Genomic DNA, 21,907 nt, shown 5'->3' on the forward strand with positions numbered 1-21,907 from the left:
CATGCCCTTTTCATTAACCCATAACACACATCGATGGGGGAAAGAGTAAGGAATGAAAAAAGAAAAAAAAATTTATTCGCAGCTGAACTGATTTAGTGTCCCCCACGTTGAAGCAGATACCAACCTGGTGTTCCCTTTGCATATATAACGATATAAAAGCACTGTGAATATCCCCTTTTTTAAGTCGCCACACCGTTGATGGAAAAACTGTTTTGTAAGCACCCCTACGCATTTTCGTTCGATCTGCGCAGCTTTGAATATGAACCTACAGAACTGCCATTTTTCTGGCCGCCTCCACGCACATCCAGAAGAAGAAGAAGAAAAAAAAAAAAATGGAACGTGCGTAGGGGTTGTCTATACCAAATGGACAGACATGCACGCTACAATGCTACGAATTAGTCGTTTCACACAAGGGGTTATTTCAAAGAGGGACAAAAAAGAAAAAGGGGAACAGCAAAATTGGGGATAGCGCGGCGAATCCACATGTCCACATTTACCCCCGTAATGTAAAAAAAAAGAAAAAAAAAAGTTTCCCTTCCGTGAAAAAAATTCTCCCCATTGAGCAGGCACGCCGTTTCGCGAAATTGATGATGAGGAAAAAGAGGATTTTACGTTTTAATTTTTTCCCCTCAAAAGTGTTTGCACAGTGTATTGATAAGGACAAACGGACGAGGAAAAGGCTAATCAGAGAGAAAACCCACTGCGTAAAAATCCACTACGTAAAAACCCACTGCATAAAAACCACTACGTAAAAAGCACTACCTAAAAAGGGGGGACCGCTTCCACGGGGAGGAGCTTCATTTTCTACTTTCCCCTTTGGGAGCTATAAAATCTTTTAAAATTTGTTTTCCTCATTTATGGGTTGGTACGCCTATTTGGGGAGAGCGCGATGCGGCCAACATGTGTGTTCACTGCGCATACGTGAATACGTCCTTCCGTCCGTACGTACGTGCGTGCGCACGTGTACACGTTGAGGGTGGAGGTACGCACGCACGGGAAGTGTACACCTCCAGCGCGCGTTGCGTCAGAGTGAGTTTGGAGTGAAAATTCGTTTAGCAGCGCTTCGTACAGCGGCCTCCGTTCAGCGGCGATTGCTTCCCTTAAGTGACCCTCCGTTCAGCTAAACTTTTGCTCACTTTGCTGTATCCTGTCGAAGGCCACGCGCGTCCCCCTTCCGCGCAGTTCGCCCCACTGTACATCGCTCTGCTCGTATTCGGCGGAAGGCCGTTTCGCCCACTTGTATTCTTCCCGTTTGTTTATATGCCAACCGGTTTCTCCACTTATGCCCACTTGCCAACTTGCCCACTTCCCTTTTCAGCCTTTTCAACGCTGTATGGCACCCGCTACCTCGCGCTAATGCTAATGGCTTCATTTTTTCAGCCCCACCTGCGCGTTTCGTTCGCCCCCAATTGTTCCCATACGAACACGCGAACGTACATGCGCAGGTATACACGCATGCATATACATTTTTTTTTTTTTTTTAAAAAATCCTGGTCGAACGAAAAAAATTATCTTTCCCCCAAGTTCATTCATTTTTTTTTTTTTTCCTCCTTCCCCTGTTTTTATATTTATTTACCGCATTGTTAATCATCCTTTTTTTTTTTTTAAACTATTTAGATGTAGAAGGTGGTGAGGCTATGTCAATCTGAAACAAGATGTAAGAGTTGGACGAGTTTCAACCCATTGTGATGTATTTTTTTTTTTTTTTTTTTTTTTTTGTACGTGCCTATTTGTTTGCGCCACCTTTTTTTTTTTTTTGGTGCTACGTGTTTTTTTTTTTTTTTTTTTTCTCGCTCATCTGTTTTTCCTTTCAGAGGGAATTGATCCCCTTCAAATTACGTAGACGTGTCCTACGCGAAATAGTTGAGTAGTTCCCCCTCATTGGTAGATGCATTTGTGTTGCTGTACCTCTGGCAGCGCATGCACGTGGGGTGAGTGCGTTGTGCGAACTGCATGGAAGCTTCAAATCGCAGCGGTAGCTTCCACACATTCGTGCCGCCTACCCATTGCCAGAAAAAAAGGGAAAAGCGAAAAAGAATGCAAAAATAATGATAACGAGGGATAAGGATGAGAGCGAACTGGAAGACGAGGGTGGGGACAATTTGTTTCGTCGGGGCAGAGATGGTGAGAGGAATGGCCTGCGCGATAGCGGTAGCTCCGGGGTGGAAGTTCAGATGGTAGTACCTGGAGGGGCTGCGCCGTACGGGAAAATCCGAAGGGAGGATAAGGCCGAACCAGCTCGTAAAGGGAAAGACGCATCGGTGAGATTAGACGTAGAACGTTACTCAAGGAAAGAGGCGCGTCCTGCGCAGAGGCTTTTCACTGGGAATCTGTTTGAAGAAGTGGCCCCCATCCAGGGTGGGAATAAGGCGCACGTGAAGAAGGAACAAATGGGCAGCATGAATTTTAAGGCGAGAAAGGTGGTAGGGGGTGGCGAAGAAAAGAAAAGGCTACCGGAGGGGGCCTACGGGTATGTGGGTGACGGGAAGGGCGCCAGCGGAAGGGGCGTCAGCGGAAGGGGTCAAAATGGGGCAGTCAGTCGGGGGGGAGCGATCGATGGAGCGATCAATCGTGGGGAAGTCGTGAACCGTGGTGAAGCAGCCCATCGAAGCGGCCAGCCCAACGGTGGAGCTCCAGAAGATGTGATCGTTCTGCGAGACGACGAAAGTGGGGACAGCCCCGGGGGGAGAAAAAATTTTTCAACCGAGGGATTATACCCATTTGAAGATAAAGAACGGAAGAACAGTCAGATGATGAAAAAGGGTTTCCACAAAATGATTAACGATAATATTATTAACAAATTGGTTCATAAGACATTTAATAATATAATGCACAAGACGCCCAATGAAAGCGCTGTTGTGTCTTCTCCTGATGCTGCAGCGTTGGGGAGTGCGTCACAGAATAGCGGTAGCCATAAGAGGAGCGCGCCCCTGTTTGAAGACTCAACTGTGAAGAAGGAGAAAAAGAAGAAAATGAAGAGAGCGGGGGAGGAAGCTGTTTTGAATGGAGGGGGAGGCGCTGACTGCGGGGGGGTGAGGGGCAAGGCGGGGAACCAAGTGAAGGTGCGAATGAAGAAGGAGCCCAGGGGGAGAGCGGCAAAGGAGGGGGAAGCCGCCAAGGAGAGAGAAGCCCCCAAGGAGAGGGAAACCCCCAAGGAGAGAGAACCCGCCGAACCGCCCAGGAAGGACAACTTTCACCTCTACTGCCAAAATCATAAGAAAATTTTCGGAGACGCAGATGGTGGGGATTTGTTAAAAAGTGAAAGTGGAGGGATGATGGGGTCCACGAGGGAAGCTCCTCGTTCGAGTGACCCCCTCAGTGGAGACACCGGCAATGATCGCATCCAACCGATGGACAGTACCCCCCTGGGGGAGCAAAAAAATGAGGAGAACTTGAAGAATCAGCTGAGCGAAATATCGAACATAATTTACAGCCAAAATGGGGATGATGGTAATCCAGTGGGGGGAAAAAGCCAAGAGGGAGCAACGGATGAAGAAAAGAAAATGACCTACCCGTCGATTTATAAAGAGGATAAGAAGGAATGGTTTCGAGCGAACAAGCAGGACGAGTGGGTCGTCCACAAGTTATGCGATTGGCTGTACAATGTTAAGGATAAATTGTACTTTAACATAAAGACGCAGGGGATTTACTATGTGAAGGACGGGTCCTTTCGCAAATTCGAGAGCTCCTTTGACGAAAGGGGCGACGCCACGTTGAGTCGGAGCGGCAGTGGAAGTGGAAGCGGCAGCGGAGGGGGCAGTCAACTTGGCAGCGGAAGCGGCAGCCAACTTGGCAACTCCCTGTGGAACGCGCACAAGAACGGCTTCCCCTTCGAATTCGACTCTGATGATCCACTGTTGAGCAAGAAAGGGAAGGCCATCAGCGCAGATGGAAGGAACATTTTTGCAAACGCGAGCGACGTGCTGAGCGACCACAGCGTGCGGGCGAACCCGTGTGTGTTTGTTGAGGACAGCGGCAGCATGGGAGGGAACAATTCCAGTAGGGTTATCAGTCGGAGCAGTAGCGGGGGGCGAGGTGCCGAGGCCGACTCGGGCAGCAGCATTTTGATGGGTAAGAAGGCGGAGCAGAGGAATGGCGGCCCGGTCAGCGGCAGTCCCTCGAATGGTAGTGCGGCGCGGGATAGTCACTCAGGGGGTAGCGGTTCTGCAGATAGTCGCTCTGCAGATAGTCGCTCTGCAGAAAGCCGCTCTGCAGAAAGCCGCTCTCCTGAAAGCCGCTCGCCTGATAACCGCTCAACAGATGGGCGCCCCGGGCGGGAGAGCGCCGAGGCGAACGACGAAACGGTGGAGGAGTTCAGCATGGTGCTGGAGGACGACTTGGTGTGCGGCACGTACAGCCAAATGGGGGACCACAACAGATGCGAAAATGAGGATTTCTACGTGACAAAGGATATCCTAGATCTTAATAACGTCTCGGAGAGTGACGGCTTGTGTTTCTTCAGTGGGGTGTTTGACGGGCACGGTGGCTCCAACTGTGCGAGGTACGTCATGACCCATCTGAAGACAAATTTGATTGCCAAGTTCAGGCAGTCCTTCCCAATCACCTGTAAGAAGCAATGCAAAGATAAAGAATCCAAACTGAATGACCTCAGCGTGGAGATTAGGGCACTATACGATAGCTGCATCAAGGGATTCGATATGACAGATAAGAATTATATAGAATTGTCTAAGAAGTATGATTATAAGGATGGGTCCACCGCGTGCATCGTTTTGATTTACGGACCAGATGATGATGGGTCTCTTAAAGTGCTGTGTGCAAACTGCGGAGATTCAGGGGCACTCATATGCCACGATAGAAAACCAGTGAAACTGTCACTAAGGCATAAGCCGGATTTGCAAGAAGAACGGGTCAGGATACTAAAGTGCGGAGGGATCATAGCCAACATTAATGGGATCAACAGAATTATTACAAAGCATAAGGTGAAAGGACAGACGGGTAGGGAGAAGACCTTCTTGGCCTTGTCTACCTCTAGATCCTTTGGGGACATTTCCTATAAGGTCCCAAGAAAAATTGTCTTGTGCAAACCGTTCATCAGCGTTTACACCATCGACTTTGATATGGATTCCTTTTTGGTGCTCGCCACTGATGGGATTTTAAATGTGCTAACAGACAAGGAAATTATTGACATCGTTTGGAGGAACATTCACAGGAAGCCGGAGGAGGCTGCGGAGGAGGTGGTTCAGGAGGCCTCCCGGCGCGGCTCCACGGACGACAAGACCTGCACCGTCATCTTCTTCTACTGGAGGAAGGACATCTTTCGCGGCGACTCCGAGGACGCCTCCGTGGACGCGCCTCCGCGGGAGGAGGCCCCGGGCGAGGTGAGCGCGGCAGAGCGGTGGGAGGAGGCGGTGGTGATGAGAGATGAGCGGTGGGAGATGGCGGTGGTGATGAGAGATGAGCGGTGGGAGATGGCGGTGGTGATGAGAGATGAGAGGTGGACGGATTACCCACGCGCCTTCCCTTTTGCGGCCTCCCCTTTTCGCCGCTTCCCTTTTGGCGGCTTCCATCTTCCCTCATTTAACTTCCCTTTCTCTACTTCCCCTCCCTGCAGGACATCAACATGTTTTCCGAAGTTTTCTAACCAGCGCTGCGTCAACTTGGGTGAATTTTAAGGGACGGCTCCGGCGGCCTTCCCATGAGAGTCGCCCCCAACTGGCACGCCCTTTGGTCACCCCGCAGATGTCACCCCATTTTGATCCCCTTCCCAAACGCGCGAAATTTGTTTTAATTGTCCCTTTTTTTTATGTACCTATTATCCCCGTCGTAGTGTGTTGTTGAAGTTTTTTTTTTTTTTTTTTTTTCCCCCCTTTTTGGGCCAACGCAAAATTTGAACAAATTGCAAATAAAAAAATAAGAAAGCCAATTAGCTGCCTTCGCCGAAGGTGTGTTCCCGCCATACACACACGCATAAGCATACTCATACATACGTGTACACACGTGCGCCCTGATTTATTCGACGCGTTGCCAGATGTAGGTCCGCTTCAACCCGTCGCAAGCTGCATATTGTAGGGTCCAACTTTGGGCAGTGAGTTTGGGTGCCCCCCCAAAGGGATGCCTCCTCTTCTCTGTGTGTGTGCAGCCCCTCTTCTCCGCCTCCCCGACCAGTCACTCGCCCGACAGCTCCTTCAACTTCTGCATCTTCTGCAGCTCCTGCAGCTGAGAGAGCATGTAACTCTTCAGCAGCGGCTTGTGAAAGGTCACCAGAGCGCCTCCTTCAATGTAGGAGTAATTTTTTATGTCCTTAATTAACGGCGCAATTACTTCCTCTTGCTTGGTTTGCTCGTAGCCAAAAATTCTGCTGTCTTTTAACTTTACCAGCTTTTGATATAAGCCATTATTGGTGTCCTTAAAGCCGAAAATAATTTCGTCTTGACTCTGTTGCAGGTAAAGGAAGGAGGATTTCTCGTCTGGATTTAAAATGATATTTTGGTGAAGCTCTCCGCACTTGTATTCTTTGCTTAACATTTTGTAAAATGAGATGAGGGAGTGCCTGTTCTTCAAGTTGAACGGCGCGAATTTAAGCACTTCACTGTGGGCCCGTTTCATGGTGTTCTCAGGTGCGGCGTCTGGGGCGGCTGAATTTGCGGCTGTTTTGGGGGCTGCCTTTTTTGCGGTTTGCCTCCTCTCTGCTGATTGCACCTGAACGGGTGTGCTGCTTGCCGCGGGTCACTTCACTCGGACAGCTGCCTGCCTTGGGTACATCCGCCCATGTGCACACGTTAACGCTTTGCAAGCCCGTGAAGGTGGGCCCCTGCTAGGCGATCGCGACGGTGGAGCGGTGCATATGATGGCGGTTTCGCGCAGTTACGCCTATGCGAGTGCTCCCAATAATGCTACCAATAATGCTGCCAAATGTGGCTGCTCCTCTTTTTAAACTCCTTTATGTGGCGTAAGGGAACTGTTTTGCGAAGATGATGCGCATTTTGAGGGGGAAAAAAAATGCACACTTTTTAAAGCGTTCCTTGGAAAATGCCGCCAAAAAAAACGCGTTGCGATGAAGCAAAGGAATGTAAAAAAAAACAAAACGTGGGAACCACCTCCTGTTGCCATATACCAACGAACGACAAATTATTCGTCACATTTATGGGGGAAAAAAAAAAAAAAAAAAAAAAAGCGCAGATGAGGAGCAGAAGACGTGGCAACAATTTTCACTCCCTTCGAATGGCATCACAGCCTAGGCATTTTTCTCGTCCCCCTCGGAGGGCGACTTGACCGATTTGGCTACCCAATCTAAGTAGTCCTGAACGGGAAAAGGGGAAAATTAAAATGGTAAAAATATGTGAGAGGTTACGCCCCTCCTTTGGAGGTCTTATCTTCTCATTTGGGCCGAACGGAGGGGGCCACAAGTTGTGTAGAGGTGTGCACAGGTATGAAAAGGTACGAAGCGATGTGTAGAGGTATATGTATATTTTTTTTTTCTTTTTTTTTTCGCGCGTTCGCTGAGGAAGCCTTTCCCAGCGGTGCTTTCGTTCGTGTGCCGGAGCTACGCCAACTGCACGCCGTTACATGCACGAAAGGGTACACGCCGCACCCATGCGTACACGGGGTGCTCATCCACACCAGCTGCTCCAAACCGACCTTGCTGCCTTGGTGTATTGGGACGGAAATGACCTGAATGGGGAAGGGGGGCACCAAATGGGGACAATGTAAAAGGCAGAAAAGTGGAGAGGCGAAATGGCAAATCATTGGCAAATCGGCGAACGGATATACCAACCCCCGAACCCCATGTTGCCTCACCTCTGGCACTTCGTACGGATGGTTCGCTTTCACCGCGTCCACAATTTTGGCGAATAAATTTTTCTTCGTTTTGATCATCATCAGGACTTCGTTATCGCGCTGCGCGGGGAACCAGGCAAGAATGAACGGCGTGCGGAGGGGTCAGGATGCACACCGTGACGTATAGAGGTACAGACAGGCAACACTCAACGCACACGTGGAGGTACACACAAGCAACAGTCAATTCGCACGCACGCTCGGTGACCGTACAGCTATCTCTCCCTTCCAGTGATATAGGCTGAGGACGCCGGGGATGATGTTCACGCAGCTGGCCAGATGATCTTCGAGCAGCACGTTTGAAATCTACAAAGTTGGAAAGGCGTGGCGAGAAAGGGGGCGTGAAAGCGTAGCGGCGCACATGGGGGAATGCACAGGAGGAACAACTGCTCAGGGGGGAACGGCCCCTCAGGGGAGCATTGACTCTTCGCTTGTTTTTTTTTTTTTTTTTTTTTTTTCACATTTCCCTTTGCTGCTTTTTCCCCTATTGGTCTGCCTCGTGCAGGACCCACCTTCTCCGCGACATCGCTTCCAGGGGCGGTGACGTACACCGCTATGAACTCTGTGGGGTCTTCCATTTTGGAGCAGAAGGATCTCACGCAGGATGAATTCCTTCTGCCTCTCCCGAGGGAACCTTTCTTTAACAACTTTTGCTTTGTAATGTTATTCACAAAAAGGGAATGCAAAAGTTGGCTGTGACACCGTATCGTTGTGGAAGCAGCTAGCGAAATGAACATGGTCAGGAGGGCCGCTGCGCGCATGAAAGGTGCGATTAGCGTGGGGGGGGAAGCGGCACGTGCAAAGTAGGAGGATATCAGCGAGTACACCGTGGGGGGGAAGCGGCACGTACAACGTGGGCAGCAAAATTTCGCAACGCAGCGGTTGGGAGGGCACACCTACGCGCATACACGATAGGAGAGTTACATTCATGCAAGTGTATTCGCTGCGTATCCGCTGTGCATTCGCTATGTGTGCGCGGGGATGGCTGCCATACAGCCCAATTTTTGGCCATACGTTGCATAGGCAGAAAAGAGGTAAGGCTTCATCCTCTTTGCAAAGCCGCGGTAGATGGTTCAACACGTTGCACAGAAAGGTGGCAATTTAGCTCGGCGCATTTTGTGAGCGTTCCCTGTGCAGCGATAAAATAATCGAATGCAAATTGGTACGTTTCATGTGATCTTTTTACACCCTCTTGAAATTTTAAAATTTTATGTTTTTTTTTTTTTTTTTTTTGCTGAATGGGGTGTAGGGGGCGGGTTCAGTTACGTTGCTACTACGCCGCTAAACCGCTACACCGCTACACCGATACACCGATACACCGATACACCGCTACACCGCTACACCGATACACCGCTACGCCGCTTCGTCCGATCCTTGATCCGGGCAGTCGCCCTCCTTGTAGTTCCACCACTCTGACTCTGAAGGGGAGGAAAGGAGGACGCGTTATCAAAACGAGGGAAAGGGGGTAAGAAATTCTCTAGTGGGGACACACTTGGGGGGGTTTTCCGCCGCGTTGCCACATTTGGGTCAAGCGCGAGGGGAGAAACGCAGGTGTGTAAATCAGCATGTGTGCACATATATGTATGTGCATACCCCCATTGGGGGGCTTTTTTTTTTCCCCCTCTCCCTCTATCTCTCTTTCTCCCCTCCCTAACCTATGCTGTCCCCGTCCGTGTTATCCTCCGAGTCGTTGAGCGGAATCAGCGTGGGCGCAACCCCGCGGACGGTGAGCGGCAAATGCTCAAAGTGGAAGGTGTCATTTCTTTCGAATTTGCATTTTCTGTCTGCAATCAGTGAGGCGAATGCCTGGTGCGTAGCATCCGTCAAGTCGCTAGAGGAGGAGGAGACGTCCAAAAATTCTAACGCACAGTAGGGCATGGCAAGTGCATTAATGAGGAGAGTCAACCCTTGGCTGTTAATGCGGCAACCAGACACATTCAGATATTTGAGGCCCTTAAAACAGTTGAGCGAAAAAGAATCACAGGAATGGTACCATTCATCATTTTTGTTATATATTAAGTTTCTCCTTTTTTCTTGCAAGAACAGCAGTTTGGACGTTTCGCTAGCTCTGTTAAGGGATGGGACACCGATGCAGGAAAAGAAATTGTGCTGTTCGTTGTGTCGGTTCGTGATGACCTCCTTCCATGTGTGTATCATTTGGGGATGGCCATTTTTGAAATTCGTTCTTTTCGCTTTGGATAGATGGAGAGGGGATGAGCTGCCTTCGCTCGAGTTGGACGTCGATTTTTGCGAATCAATTTCGGGGAATTCTTCCCACGCCGGGGGGGGTCCACAAGCGTTATGCAGATCACCCTGTGCGGTTAAAGCATCTTGACTGGCGACCCCCCCCTGCAGTTGCGTCTTCATCTTGACCGACCTTTCTACAAAGCTACACTGCATCACCAACGCGTCGGCAAAGTACGCACATGACAAATCCGTCAAGTGATTATTCGAGAGGGAAACTTCTGCAATGCTCAGGTTGGATGGCAAAGTCTCATAACAAAAGTGTTTCAAATTTTCATCGGTAATTCTGTTACTTGATAAGTTAATCATTTTTAAAGTCTCTTTATTTTTTAACGCTTCGCTGAGGCTGTTCATGTTGGAAATGTGATTGTTCGAAAAATCAATCGCCGTAATGCTGTTTTTATTTTTTTTTAAAAATTCGCAGAAAAGGGAAAATCCATGGTCATCAACTTTATTGTTCGCAAATGACAAAACGGAAAGGTTGGGCGCTTCCCTCAGTTGCTTAACCAACTGGTTAAGCAGTTCGTTTCCATCCTCCTGTTTGTCTGTGCCGCTTTGACCAAAGCATATGCTCGATAAATGCAATTCTTTTAAGTTTAATTGGGATGCAAATAACATTTCCATATGGTCAGCGAATAAAGCGGAAGCAATGCCATTTTCGGACATGTTTAAATTGTGTACGTGTGTGCAGTTTTGGAAAAAGGCAAAAAAGTTCGCATCACCCAGTTGGCTGTTTTTTATGTTTAATTTGATTGTCTCATTGTTATCCTGACTGATCACTTGACTTAATTTTAACAAAACGGAGGGACCCAAACAATTGTCTGACAGGTCCAATTCACGTACATTTTTTGTGTGCATATTTTTTATCGCATTTTTTGTGTGCATATTTTTTGTCGCATTTTTTACCTGACTGTTCAGGTGAAAATTGGTGTCCATTTGTTCTCCCCCTGGGGAGAATCCTCTTTTGGAGGTCAATTTTTGGGGGAAAAATTCCTCCACAATTTCGTTGGCGCCGTCGGACTTGATCAGGTTGTTCGACAGATTTAGGGAGGCCAGTCGGGGCAGGTACTTGAGGCACTTGGCCAGGATCTTCGCGCTATCCTTCGGGGGGGGGACGGCGTCGTGTGGGCAAAGTGGGTGGCGGTCATTGGCGTGATTGGCGTGATTGGCGTGATTAGCGTTGATTAGCGGTGGGTGGCAACGTTGCTACTTTTTTGCTACTCTTTCGCCACTCTCTCGCTGCTCTCTCGCCGCTCTCTCGCCGCTCCCTCGCCGCTCCCTCGCCGCTCGTTCTAACATTAGTCAAGTCGTTGCTCGATAAATTAAGCGTAACCAAGTTCCTGCTTCTCAGCACGCAGGGGATGAGGATGGACATACCCCAGTCGGAGATTTTTAAGCTTCCAAGTTGCATTTCCTTAACTGGGTAGGGGTGCGCGCTTCCCTCGGGCAGGCGGCCCGCCAGTTGACCTGACAGTTGGCCCGCCTCTTGACCCGCCTGCCGACCCACCTCTTGACCCGGCTGCCGACCCCCCTCTCCTTCCCACTTGTAAACATTCATGCTCGAAACGAAGTCCGCGATGTCGTCCTCGTTCACCATCGGGCTCGTGGCGTACATGACATTGTCTCTTAGCTTTATTTTGTAAGACATGGTGGCGCGGTGTGTATTTGGGAAGGGGGGTCTCTCCTCGATGGAGTGATTAGAAAAAGGCAGGAATGGGGAGACAGATCGGGCGGGACAGCCGATGAGGGGGACAACTGTTGAGCGGTACTCTCATGGGTGTGTTAACCGGGGAGGAATCATACACACGGATGTGCAGCAACGGATGTGCAGCAATGAATGTGCAGCAACGGATGCGCAGCAACGAATGTACGCGCACATGAATATATGGAAGGGCCTACAGTCGGTGTGCTCACTGCGTCGAGTTTTTGTTCCACTGTTCCCCCGAAAAGGGAGAGATGGTACGCGGGGTGACGTGCGAAATGGTCTGTGTGGAAACTCCAAGGGGGGGAAAAAAAAGGTAATAAGTGGAAAAAAAAAAAAAAAAAATGCTCCACTTTACTCACACTGTGTTGTTTCCACTTAATCGAATTAAAACACTTTCTCAAAAAAATCACTTTCGTTTGTCACTAACAACTTGCACATGCACGGATGCGCGGTGGGTTTTTTTCATTTTTTTTTTTTATTTGATGTCCCAAAAAGGTATGCATTAAGTGCTGAAAAAAAAAAAAAAAAAAAAAATTTGCCTCTTTGCGCAAGTTCATCCGATAGGGGGGAAAAACATATAAGCGCCTTTTTCGAAATTATTTTTGCTGAGACATTGCAATTTGTGAAGGTGTAGTAGCCTGTGTTGCGGGGAAGTGGGGTGGCCCTATGATCAATCTGAGCTTCGTCTGCCTGGATAGGGAACTTCCAACTTCCGTTGTGTACCCCTTTGGTTGACTACCCCTAAAGGAGTGGTGTCCATTCGGTGTTTACCTATGCGCGTGTGTGTAACTATTGGTGTCTTTTTTCCAGTGTGACCCTCCGGGAGAAGATGATAACTAGCGGGGGCTTTCTCCGCACAGGGGTCATGAATGGCCCATGTGAACATTTCCACCTGTGTTGTGTGCCCCATTTTCTCGCGCAAGGAAAATGCTTACGATTGTAAGGGGGTGTAAATACCACATTTGGGTTATCAACCATTTGATTTTAGGAAAATAAAAAAAAGTTAAAAAAAAAGAGGCGTTCCTCATTTAAAAATTGGGTATGGAACACAGGGGAAATGCATTCCATGGAGGACGCAGCCTGCGTTGAGATGGAGGCGCATCGTATGAAGCTGCTAGCTGGGGATGGGACTCTGAAAAAAAAAAAATACCCTTAAAAATGTACACTTGTGCACTGTTAAAAAAAAGGAAAATTGGGAACAGGGCAGCACACAAGAATCTGAGCCTGCTCATGTGTCTGCGAGCGAAATGGCCCACATGGGTACGCACAGGGCGCACTTTCTTTTGTTATCGCGTCTGCCATTTTGTTTGTAACTTTGTGTGCGACTTTGTGTGCGACTTTGTGTGCGACTTTGTTACATCTGCCCCCCTTTTGGTGAGCACAACAACGGGGTGCACAAAATGGACACGTGATACGGGGGAGGGCCCGCCTCGTCGCAACTGAGCAACACTGACACGTGAGCGGCACAATTAAAAAAAAGTAGGACGGGGGAGTACATAAACGAAAATGCGCGCAGGACAGAAAAAGTGTTGTCTCATGCGCGAGCAATGGCGACGGGAGGGGGGTCTCTAACGGGCCGCCATTGTGGCATGGGGGGGCGCCAAGGTGTGTCCACGTAACTGTACGTGCACGGTTATGGGCGTGTATGTCCACATGCTCGTGTGTGTGCTTGCGCCGGGGAGACACTAAAAACTGGACGGGGGCCAGTTGTCCCGGCGCGGGGATGGGTACAAGGGGATCATCATAATGGGCAGCAAAAAAAAACTGCTAAAGTGTGAAGTGAAACGCTGAAAAAAATAGCTAAAAAAAAAAAAAATAGCTAGAAAAAAAAAATAGCTAGAAAAAAAAAATAGCTAGAAAAAAAAAAAATAGCTAGAAAAAAAAAAAAATAGTCAGCAAAAAATGGCTAGCAACAATATCTAGCAACAATATCTAGCAACAATATCTAGCAACAATATCTAGCAACAATATCTAGCAACAACATCTAGCAACAATATCTCGCAACAACATCTAGCAGCAAAAGCTAACGAAAAACTGTGGCAAAAAATGAACAATCAGGGGAGAAGAAAAATTTCCTACAACGCGTTAACAACGGCAGACCTGCGGGGGGCGCGAGCGTGGAAACGTTCTGGAGTGAGCGACGGACGGGGGCTTCCACACTGTAGCGGCGCGCGGAGGAGTCAAAATTGGGCGGGCACAAAAATGGGGTTTCTCCTGGTGAGCGGACGAGGCGAGGCAAACCGCAATAAAACGTGAGGGACTATTTGTCCAAATTCAAAATGGTATCCCTAATGTTGTAGTTCTTCGAAACGGTCCTGTAAAAATTTGACACGGAGTTGTTTATATTGTTAAAGGAGATGTTCACGTTGGAGTTATACTGCTTGGAGAGGGCCGAGAAAACAATGTCCTGCTTATCAGTGTAGTAGCTATTTTTGTTGTTACTTTGCATGTTTGGAAATTCTTCAGTTTGTTTATTTCTGTACATGTAATTATTTTCCTGTTTTATAAAATGGTTCATTCTGCTATCGTTTCGAGTGGAACATGGTGAGGGTGGGACGCAGGTAATTTGGCAAGCATTCGAATAGTAGGGGAGAATATTTCTATTGTTGATGGTGCTGAAGTTGTTTAGTGGGGAGTCCGTTTCCATGGTGGCGTTGCTGTTGCTTCCATTGCTTGGCGCGTTGGTTAAGTTGGTGACGCTTGTTAAGTTGGAAATGTTGGTGGGACTTGTTCCGTTTGGTCCGCTTTCGTTGGGTGCGCCCTCCCCGCTGGTGCTGTTCGATGCGCTGTCATTTCCGGTGCGATTTCCGCCGCTCCCGCCGCTATTCCCCGCGCTCCCACTGCTTCCGCCGCTCCCGCCGCTATTCCCCGCGCTCCCACTGCTTCCACCGCTCCCACCGCTACTGCAGGATGGCGTGGCGGAGACGTTCCTCTGAGCAGCAGCGCAGTTGGAAAGGCTCAACGTGTTGTGATTGATAATGTTATTAAAAACGTTGACTGCGTTAGAGTTGGCCAGATTGGTCTCGATCGGTCTGCTGTGAATGGCGTTCATTTTGTTTTCATACAAATTGGCATACTTCATTCTGAGGTTATTAGAATTGGTGTTGTACATGGGGATGAAATTGGTGAAGTTTCGGCTGTTTGATCCTGTCTGGTCTACGAGAGACTTTTGTCTTAACAATTTATTGCAGAGGACCTGAGCAGAATGAACCACTTTGGAGATTTTTTCTATGTTAATTTCTGTGTGGTCTATTACGTAGTTTCCTTTGGACGCCCTCATGAGGGCCTTTTGCATCCACGAGATGTATTTGATTAGCTCTATTATCATGGCAATAATTTCGTCTGGGTTTTTGCCATCAGGTTCGTTGTGGTTGTTGTGGTTGTTGTGGTTGTTGTGGTTGTTGTGGTTGTTGTGGTTGTTGTGGTTGTTGTGGTTGTTGTGGTTGTTGTGGTTGTTGTGGTTGTTGTGGTTGTTGTGGCTGCCGTGGCTGCTGTGGCCAGCTGTGCACGCTTCACCGGCACCTATGTAGCAGCTGCTCTTGAGGAAGGAGTGGGCGCCGCTGCCGCTACTGGCATTCTTCGAGTTGTAGGAACATATGCGCTGCTGGTGGTGGTGCTGTCCCGTGCCCGCGTCGTTCATGGCGGCGGCGCTTGCGCTGAGGCATCCGTTGTGGGGGGTACCGCCACTGCTGGGGTTCCCGCCGAGGTTCGCCTCTCCGCTGTGCATGCGCGCGCTTTCGCCGGCGCTGTTGTTTGCCAGGCTGCCGTTTCCCACGCCGCTTCCTACGCCGTTTCCCACGCCGCTCCCTACGCTGCTCCCTACGCTGCTCCCTACGCTGTTGTTTGCTAGGCTGCCGTTCCCTACGCTGTTGCTTCCCATCCCGTTGCTGCCTCCGAGGGTGGTCGCTCCATTTGGAGTTGCCATCGGCGCCCCGCCAGAAGCACCGCTAGCAGTTCCAATGGATTCTCCGCTCATGGCACCACTGGAAGGTCCGTCCCCCGGTGCTGCACCGTTGCTGAGACACAGGGCGTTACTCGCACCGGCGGCGTCGTTGCAAAGGGGGGCACTCTTCCTGCCCGTGCGCGAGGGGTTAACACTAGTGGCCATGGCAGCCGCAGCGGAGGGTGTGCAAGACGAATCGTTCGTGGTGTTGGAAGACACTGCAAGGAACGTCTGTTGTTCCCCCTTCACGTTATTCACCCGTCTCATTTTGTTAATTAAATTCTTCGGTTTCACTCTGCACGTATCACACCTCACTTTTCTGAGGAACCCCTCAATAGAAAACTTCGTAGCCTTCCTCTTCTTCCTGCAAATCTTGCAAGTCATTTCAATTCCGTCTGCTACACGTAACGCTTCTGCTTTGGATGTCGTCACAGCCACAACAGTCGTCTTCAGCATAATGAGAGTATCAGACAGGTTATTTTCATCCCCTGGAAAGAACGCATGTATTTTTTTTATTTCTCCTTTTAGGTTATATATTTTAAAAACATCTCCGAAGAGCATATAAGAATTCTGCGTGACGTAATAGCGCTTGGTTTTCACAACCACGGCTCTGTAATTAACAAAGTAAACTGACTCCACTTGGCTCGTCATGGCTGAGGAGGGAGGGGGTATCTGCCCCCCTGGGGAGGCCTTGTCGCTTTTGTAAAGGGAGTATTTTTCGTACTTATCTTCGTCCGAGGGCGTCTGCTCGTCCTTGGCCCTCTTCATCTTGGGGCACCCCTGGGTGAGCGGTGAGCGGGAAGCGATTAGCGGTGAGTGCTGGGCGGTGAGCGATGAGCAGTTTGTTCGCTGGTGAGCGGCTTGTTCTGAGGGATGCGTTCGATCGGTGGGGAGGCGAAAAAATGGGAGTGCCGAAAGGATGTTGAAAAAGTCGGAAGGGTTGAAGTAGGTGAAGTGGCCAAGTGGCGAATTGGCCGGAATGACGAATGGGCTGGAGGAAGGGCCAACTGGTCGCCCCTTGCGGAAAGAAGAAATTAACAAAGCGGAGGTTCGGGCGGACGCTGTTAACAGTTTAAACATACGTTTGCGTGTGCATGTGTAGGAGGGGGCACAAGTGAGTGGGGGGTTAAGTGGTTGTTTTTTTTTTTTTTTTCTCGCTTCGCTTTGTCGAAATGTGGGGGGGATTCTCCGCAACGGAAAACTTCTTGTGCACGTTTATGTTTGCTCTCGAGTTGGTTGTGCATGCAGTCCGTTTGTGGGCAGTCCGTTTGTGGGCAGTCCGTTTGTGGGCAGTCCGTTTGTGGGCAGTCCGTTTGTGGGCAGTCCGTTTGTGGGCAGTCCGTTTGTGGGCAGTCCGTTTGTGGGCAGTCCGTTTGTGGGCAGTCCGTTTGTGGGCAGTCCGTTTGTGGGCAGTCCGTTTGTGGGCAGTCCGTTTGTGGGCAGTCCGTTTGTGGGGTAGTCTGCTTGTGGGGTAGTCTGCTTGTGGGGTAGTCTGCTTGTGGGGTAGTCTGCTTGTGGGGTAGTCTGCTTGTGGGGTAGTCTGCTTGTGGGGCAATCCTTTTGTGGCACTATCCACTTGTGGCACTATCCACTTGTGGGGCGGTCCGCTGGTCGGGTCTCCCTTTTCATTGGCAGCCTCCCCAAGTGGTTCCTCTGGAAGGGCGCACAGGAAGGTGGCTTGGCATACGGGAAGAGAAACGCGGAGGACAGGGCACCCTGTATGGCACGCGTGGTAGCAGGAAGGTCACACGGCTCTACATACACCAAACATGTGCAAAAAAAAAAAAAAAAAAAAAAAAAAGAAAAATAAGGCGTGTGGTTCCCAGATTGGAGGGAACTCTCTTAATAATACTATTTTTTATTTCTCCCGCTCAATTTTCAACTGCACGAGAAGAGGACCTGCGCTTCAGGAAAGCATATATGTGCGCATCCCGTAGCATGAGCGCCGGTTGTTATTCTTTGCGGCTGCTACGTGGGCATACATAAGTGAGCAAAAAAAAAATAATAAAACTATACGTACGCTCGAGTGGGCACTGTTAAACATACGGTCTCATATGAACGCAGGCAGAAACGCACCCATGTGATCATGTCTATGTCTACGTCTCCATTGCGCAGGGGGAGTGAAGTGGAGAAGACCATGCCAGAACGGGGGGGGCTAAATTAAAGCGAGGTGTAGGAAGGAAAGCAACAAAAAAAAAAAAAATAATAGTAATAAAAAAATGAAAAGAGAGGGCACAGAATGATACGCAGAGGAGATGAAAAAAACGCAACGGAGAATGCGTAGGCCCGCCTTTTTTGCAGAGCACACCTTCCAAGCCGTTCGGCGGAACATCACCCCTGCTCAGTCAGAAGCGCAGTTGGGACGGCGTTCAGTGGGGCACTCCACATACGCATCAGCAACGTTCTGCAGGAAGGGGGGATGCCTGAAGGGGATTCCCACGCACACATGGGGGAGATTTGCCAACAGACCACTTTTTTTTTTTTTTTTCGTGTATATTTTTCTAATCAGATTTACGCAGCATAGGTAGCCTTTTTCTCTCTCCCGTCAAGCGTACATGTTCGCCTTAGGGGTCCCCCCAGGTGATCTAAAGGGAGTGAAAGCGGCAGAGGGGGCCACGCACATGTGCGCAGTGGTGAGGGGTGCCTCAAAAGGAGTTTGCGTAATTTGGTCCGTTTATTCGGCTTACGCTGTGTGGTTGTGTGGCTGTATAGCTGTGTGACTACACATTTGACACAGTTCCCCCCCCTGATGATGATGATGATGATGATGATGATGATGATGATGATGATGATGATGATGATGATGGCGGCACTGGCACAGCGCAGACCCGTCGCGCAGTGCAGAAGCGAAATTCCGCTTTAAAAAAAAAAAAAAAAATTAAACCGTAAAGGTGTCATTAACAAGCATAGCAAACTGATGTGTTGAAATAATCGCATTGCCGTTGTAGGGACCAGGGCATCTAGTGCGGTCCTCAGGAAGGTGCACATCCCCGCCGCGAGTAGGAACCTACATGAGTGCAGCTGAACATGCACGCGCGTATGCGCACTTTGGCAAAGGTGCATCAACGATTTTATTACACCATCGCGGGGTCGTCCCCCTCAAGCAGCATTTTGCACATGACAAAAAAAGGGAAAACATTAAGCAAAAAAAGGGAAAAAAAAGGAAAACGTTAAGCAAAAAAAAAAAATAGGCAAAAACAACAGATTGACAGAAACGTGGCGATTATTGCAAAGGCAGGTATTTTACAACGGCGCGGTGCGCATGGCCGTCAAGTTGACGAGGTACACACGATGAACGTTAAAAAAAAAAAAAAGGAACAAAGAAGAAAGGGGAAAAAAAATATATACGCTGATGAGTGGGCATGTCAAAGTGTGCGCGTTTTCTTGCTACTGTGTACAGTTGGGCATGCACATTAAATGTACACACGCTCCTATGCGAGTAGGCGCGATGAATGGCAGCCATCCCCGGCGAGTTTTGCGTGACGTGTTCGCAGTTACCCACGGAGGGAGAAGCAGTACATACACGTTCTCACTACAGCACGATTACCCAGTTGCACATCCACAGGAACGCAGGAAAATTCTGCCAAGCGTGTACTCACTCTACTAGTTCTTCAGTGTTAGTAACTTGCGTCATCCTTTTGCTCTTTTGCTCTTTTTTTTTTTTTTTTTTTTTAAAAATGTAACATTGCAATTTATTTTTACGAGTTGTAAAGATTATGCAAAAATATTTTTGTGAACATTTTGCGCGATGCGTTTAAATGGGAGATTGGGTTGGCAAGTCGAGCGGCGGGTTTGTGTGATGGGTTCGAGCGGTAGATTTGGATGGCGGGACGAGCGGTAGATTTGGATGGCGGGACGAGCGGTAGATTTGGATGGCGGGACGAGCGGTAGATTTGGATGGCGGGACGAGCGGTAGATTTGGATGGCGGGACGAGCGGTAGATTGGGTTGGCGAGTCGAGCGGTAGATTGGGTTGATGGGTTGACCGGTCGAGCGGGAAATTAGTTCGCCCGTTCGAGCGATGAACTCGTGTGACAGATGCACGCGACGCGCTCGCGTTACACATTCGGGGGATACATCCGTGCGACATATTTTTGCACAGATGGGTTCCCCAGTAGAACCCGTCGATTGTGCCGAAATCGCCCCCCCCTCCCTCGGTATGCACATATATTGTTCACTTGGCAACTCGAAATTGAGTGCAACAAATGGTACCATGTGTGCTTATTCCATTTTTAAATTTCACGCCTGAGAAAGGGCACTGTGTTCGTCACGAGCGACATATCTGTTTAGTGCAGTTTTTTTTTTTTTTTTTTAGCAAAACGTTGCTGTTTCGACATTTTGCTTATCGGAAATGGGAAAAAAAAAAAAAAAAAAAAAACAGAAAATGCAGAAAATGCAGAAAAGGCACAAAAGGCAGAAAAAGAACCCTTTTTGTTTTTTTCCTCAGTGCAGTATGTCTCCGAGGATTTCGTCGAATCGATGGGAGCAATGACGCAAAGAAACGCAACGCAGAGAGTTAAAAAAGTTCGTGCACGAAATGTCGTGTAACACCACTTGCCCCAATGGTCGCCTTTCGCTGCAGCAACTTTGTCCGTGGGGGCGAGGTTCATTTATTAGTATTTTACTGTTTTGCTGTTTTGCTGTTTTGCTGTTCTGCTATTTTGCTGTTTTGCTATTTTGCCATTTTGCTATTTTTTTTTTTTTTTTTCGATGTGCAAAGTGGGATGCTTCCCAAAAAAAAAGGTGCATGCGCTTCTTTTGCAAACAAACGCGTGCGTAAGGTTGTGCAGATATGCACATACCAATTCGTGCAGAATAATCTGCCACGTCGATCTGCTAAATGCTGCGCGCTCCGCGAAAAGGCCATGTGCTGTGAATAATCGAATGGTCTAAAGTGAGCAAGTGATGCGTAGCCGTTTGGCATGCAGTTCGGCATACCGTTTGGCACGCCGCTTGCCGTGCCGCTTGCCTCCCACCTTACACTTGTGAGTTGCTTTAACAGGCCTCCCCTTTTGTGGTGAACAGAGTGTGCACTGAGTCCCCCGTTTTTGCATGTCCTTTTGAGGAAGATGTATTTTTTTTTTTTTTTTAATCAAATGGGGCGAAAACGGAGCCTCCGAAGAGGGCGCTCGTTAGGGGGTGCGAGAGGTTGTGGCCTTTCGTTTGTCCCTTTTGCGCGGTTTTACATGTGGAGAGGTGTGGCGCCATGTGGCGGAGCCTTAACCCCGCTTAGTTCCGCTTAACCTCAGCCTCGATTAATTCTTTCCCGGTTCGCGCAAGAGGATTTCTTCCCTTTGCGGAAACCCCATGTGGCTTTTGCACGAGTGGATTTTTTCAAAATTGCGGGGAGAAGGGGTGAAATGCGAACTGGAAAAATTGCCAAAAGTGCGCTTTCGTCACAGTTGCGCTTCGCGTTCGGGGGGGTCCCATTTGGGGGGTTTTCCCATTTTAGAGGGGCTTTCTTCCCCATTAATTTTGTTTCTCATTTGGGGTTTTTTTTTCACTTTGGCTGTTTTTTTTTTTTTTTTTTTTTTTTATGAACAAGACAGGTAAAAAGGTAAAAAAAACACAAAAAAAAAAAAAAAAAAATACCAACGAATTGAAAAACGCACACGTGTTTAACATGTGGTTAACCCGTGCTTATGAAAAAATCACCTTTCGAGTTGCAACCCAGTTTTACAAAATGCGCCTTAAAAAGCAGGTTCAAATTTTGCTCAATGATGGGTAATTTAAGGTGGAAAAGGAAAACACGTAGAAGATGGGTTTCCTAACATGGGCCCTCGGTGTGTGAATAAAGAGGCCCCTATCTGCGCGAGAAGCTGTTCGAATTTCTGTTCGTTTTCATATGACCATGATGCACATTTGGGAAGATCTGGTTTGGGGGCATGTCATGCATGGGTGGAGGAATGTACGGATGCATACCCATAAAGTTCTGCGGCAGGGTATAATTCATACCTTCATTCTGCATGGCACGACTGTCCATTCTCATATTTTTGTCATTCATATGAACTAATGCGTTGGGAGGAGGGGACGGGTAGGGATTTGCATTGCCTTGCATGCCGCCGAAAATGTCTCTTCGCTTGTTCATGTCGTTATTTATGCTAATGGTGTTTGGGTTAATTGAAGACAGGGACATGATGCTGCGGAGGGGGCAGGAAGGTGAAGAGGGGGGAGGGAAGTGTATAGGAGGCAGGTAAGTGTGGAGGAGTTAAGAAAGTATAG

The 21,907-nt window shown here is 48.7% G+C and overlaps 6 protein-coding genes across 6 annotated transcripts; 2 read left to right on the forward strand and 4 right to left on the reverse strand.

The window, feature by feature from the left end:
• Nucleotides 1–2,048: 2,048 nt before the first annotated feature.
• On the forward strand, nt 2,049–5,602 carry PVX_101355 (protein phosphatase 2C domain containing protein; the record flags this gene model as incomplete). Its single annotated transcript, XM_001613968.1, has 2 exons — nt 2,049–5,339; nt 5,573–5,602. 2 exons carry the CDS (start codon nt 2,049–2,051, stop codon nt 5,600–5,602), a joined length of 3,321 nt encoding a protein of 1,106 aa, XP_001614018.1.
• A 524-nt stretch (nt 5,603–6,126) lies between these two features.
• On the reverse strand, nt 6,127–6,567 carry PVX_101360 (hypothetical protein, conserved; the record flags this gene model as incomplete). The annotated part of the gene is made up of 1 exon (XM_001613969.1): nt 6,127–6,567. The coding sequence occupies one exon, from the start codon at nt 6,565–6,567 to the stop codon at nt 6,127–6,129; it is 441 nt and encodes a 146-aa protein (XP_001614019.1).
• A 2,580-nt stretch (nt 6,568–9,147) lies between these two features.
• Nucleotides 9,148–11,686, reverse strand: PVX_101365 (hypothetical protein, conserved; the record flags this gene model as incomplete). Its single annotated transcript, XM_001613970.1, has 3 exons — nt 9,148–9,212; nt 9,450–11,139; nt 11,336–11,686. 3 exons carry the CDS (start codon nt 11,684–11,686, stop codon nt 9,148–9,150), a joined length of 2,106 nt encoding a protein of 701 aa, XP_001614020.1.
• A 2,317-nt stretch (nt 11,687–14,003) lies between these two features.
• On the reverse strand, nt 14,004–16,454 carry PVX_101370 (hypothetical protein, conserved; the record flags this gene model as incomplete). Its single annotated transcript, XM_001613971.1, has 1 exon — nt 14,004–16,454. The coding sequence occupies one exon, from the start codon at nt 16,452–16,454 to the stop codon at nt 14,004–14,006; it is 2,451 nt and encodes an 816-aa protein (XP_001614021.1).
• A 1,787-nt stretch (nt 16,455–18,241) lies between these two features.
• PVX_101375 (hypothetical protein) lies at nt 18,242–18,575 on the forward strand (the record flags this gene model as incomplete). Its single annotated transcript, XM_001613972.1, has 2 exons — nt 18,242–18,266; nt 18,424–18,575. 2 exons carry the CDS (start codon nt 18,242–18,244, stop codon nt 18,573–18,575), a joined length of 177 nt encoding a protein of 58 aa, XP_001614022.1.
• A 2,913-nt stretch (nt 18,576–21,488) lies between these two features.
• PVX_101380 (hypothetical protein) lies at nt 21,489–21,821 on the reverse strand (the record flags this gene model as incomplete). The annotated part of the gene is made up of 1 exon (XM_001613973.1): nt 21,489–21,821. One exon carries the CDS (start codon nt 21,819–21,821, stop codon nt 21,489–21,491), a length of 333 nt encoding a protein of 110 aa, XP_001614023.1.
• Nucleotides 21,822–21,907: the final 86 nt, after the last annotated feature.

This window comes from Plasmodium vivax, chromosome 14, assembly GCF_000002415.2.
Source record: "Plasmodium vivax chromosome 14, whole genome shotgun sequence".
NCBI lineage: Eukaryota > Apicomplexa > Aconoidasida > Haemosporida > Plasmodiidae > Plasmodium > Plasmodium vivax.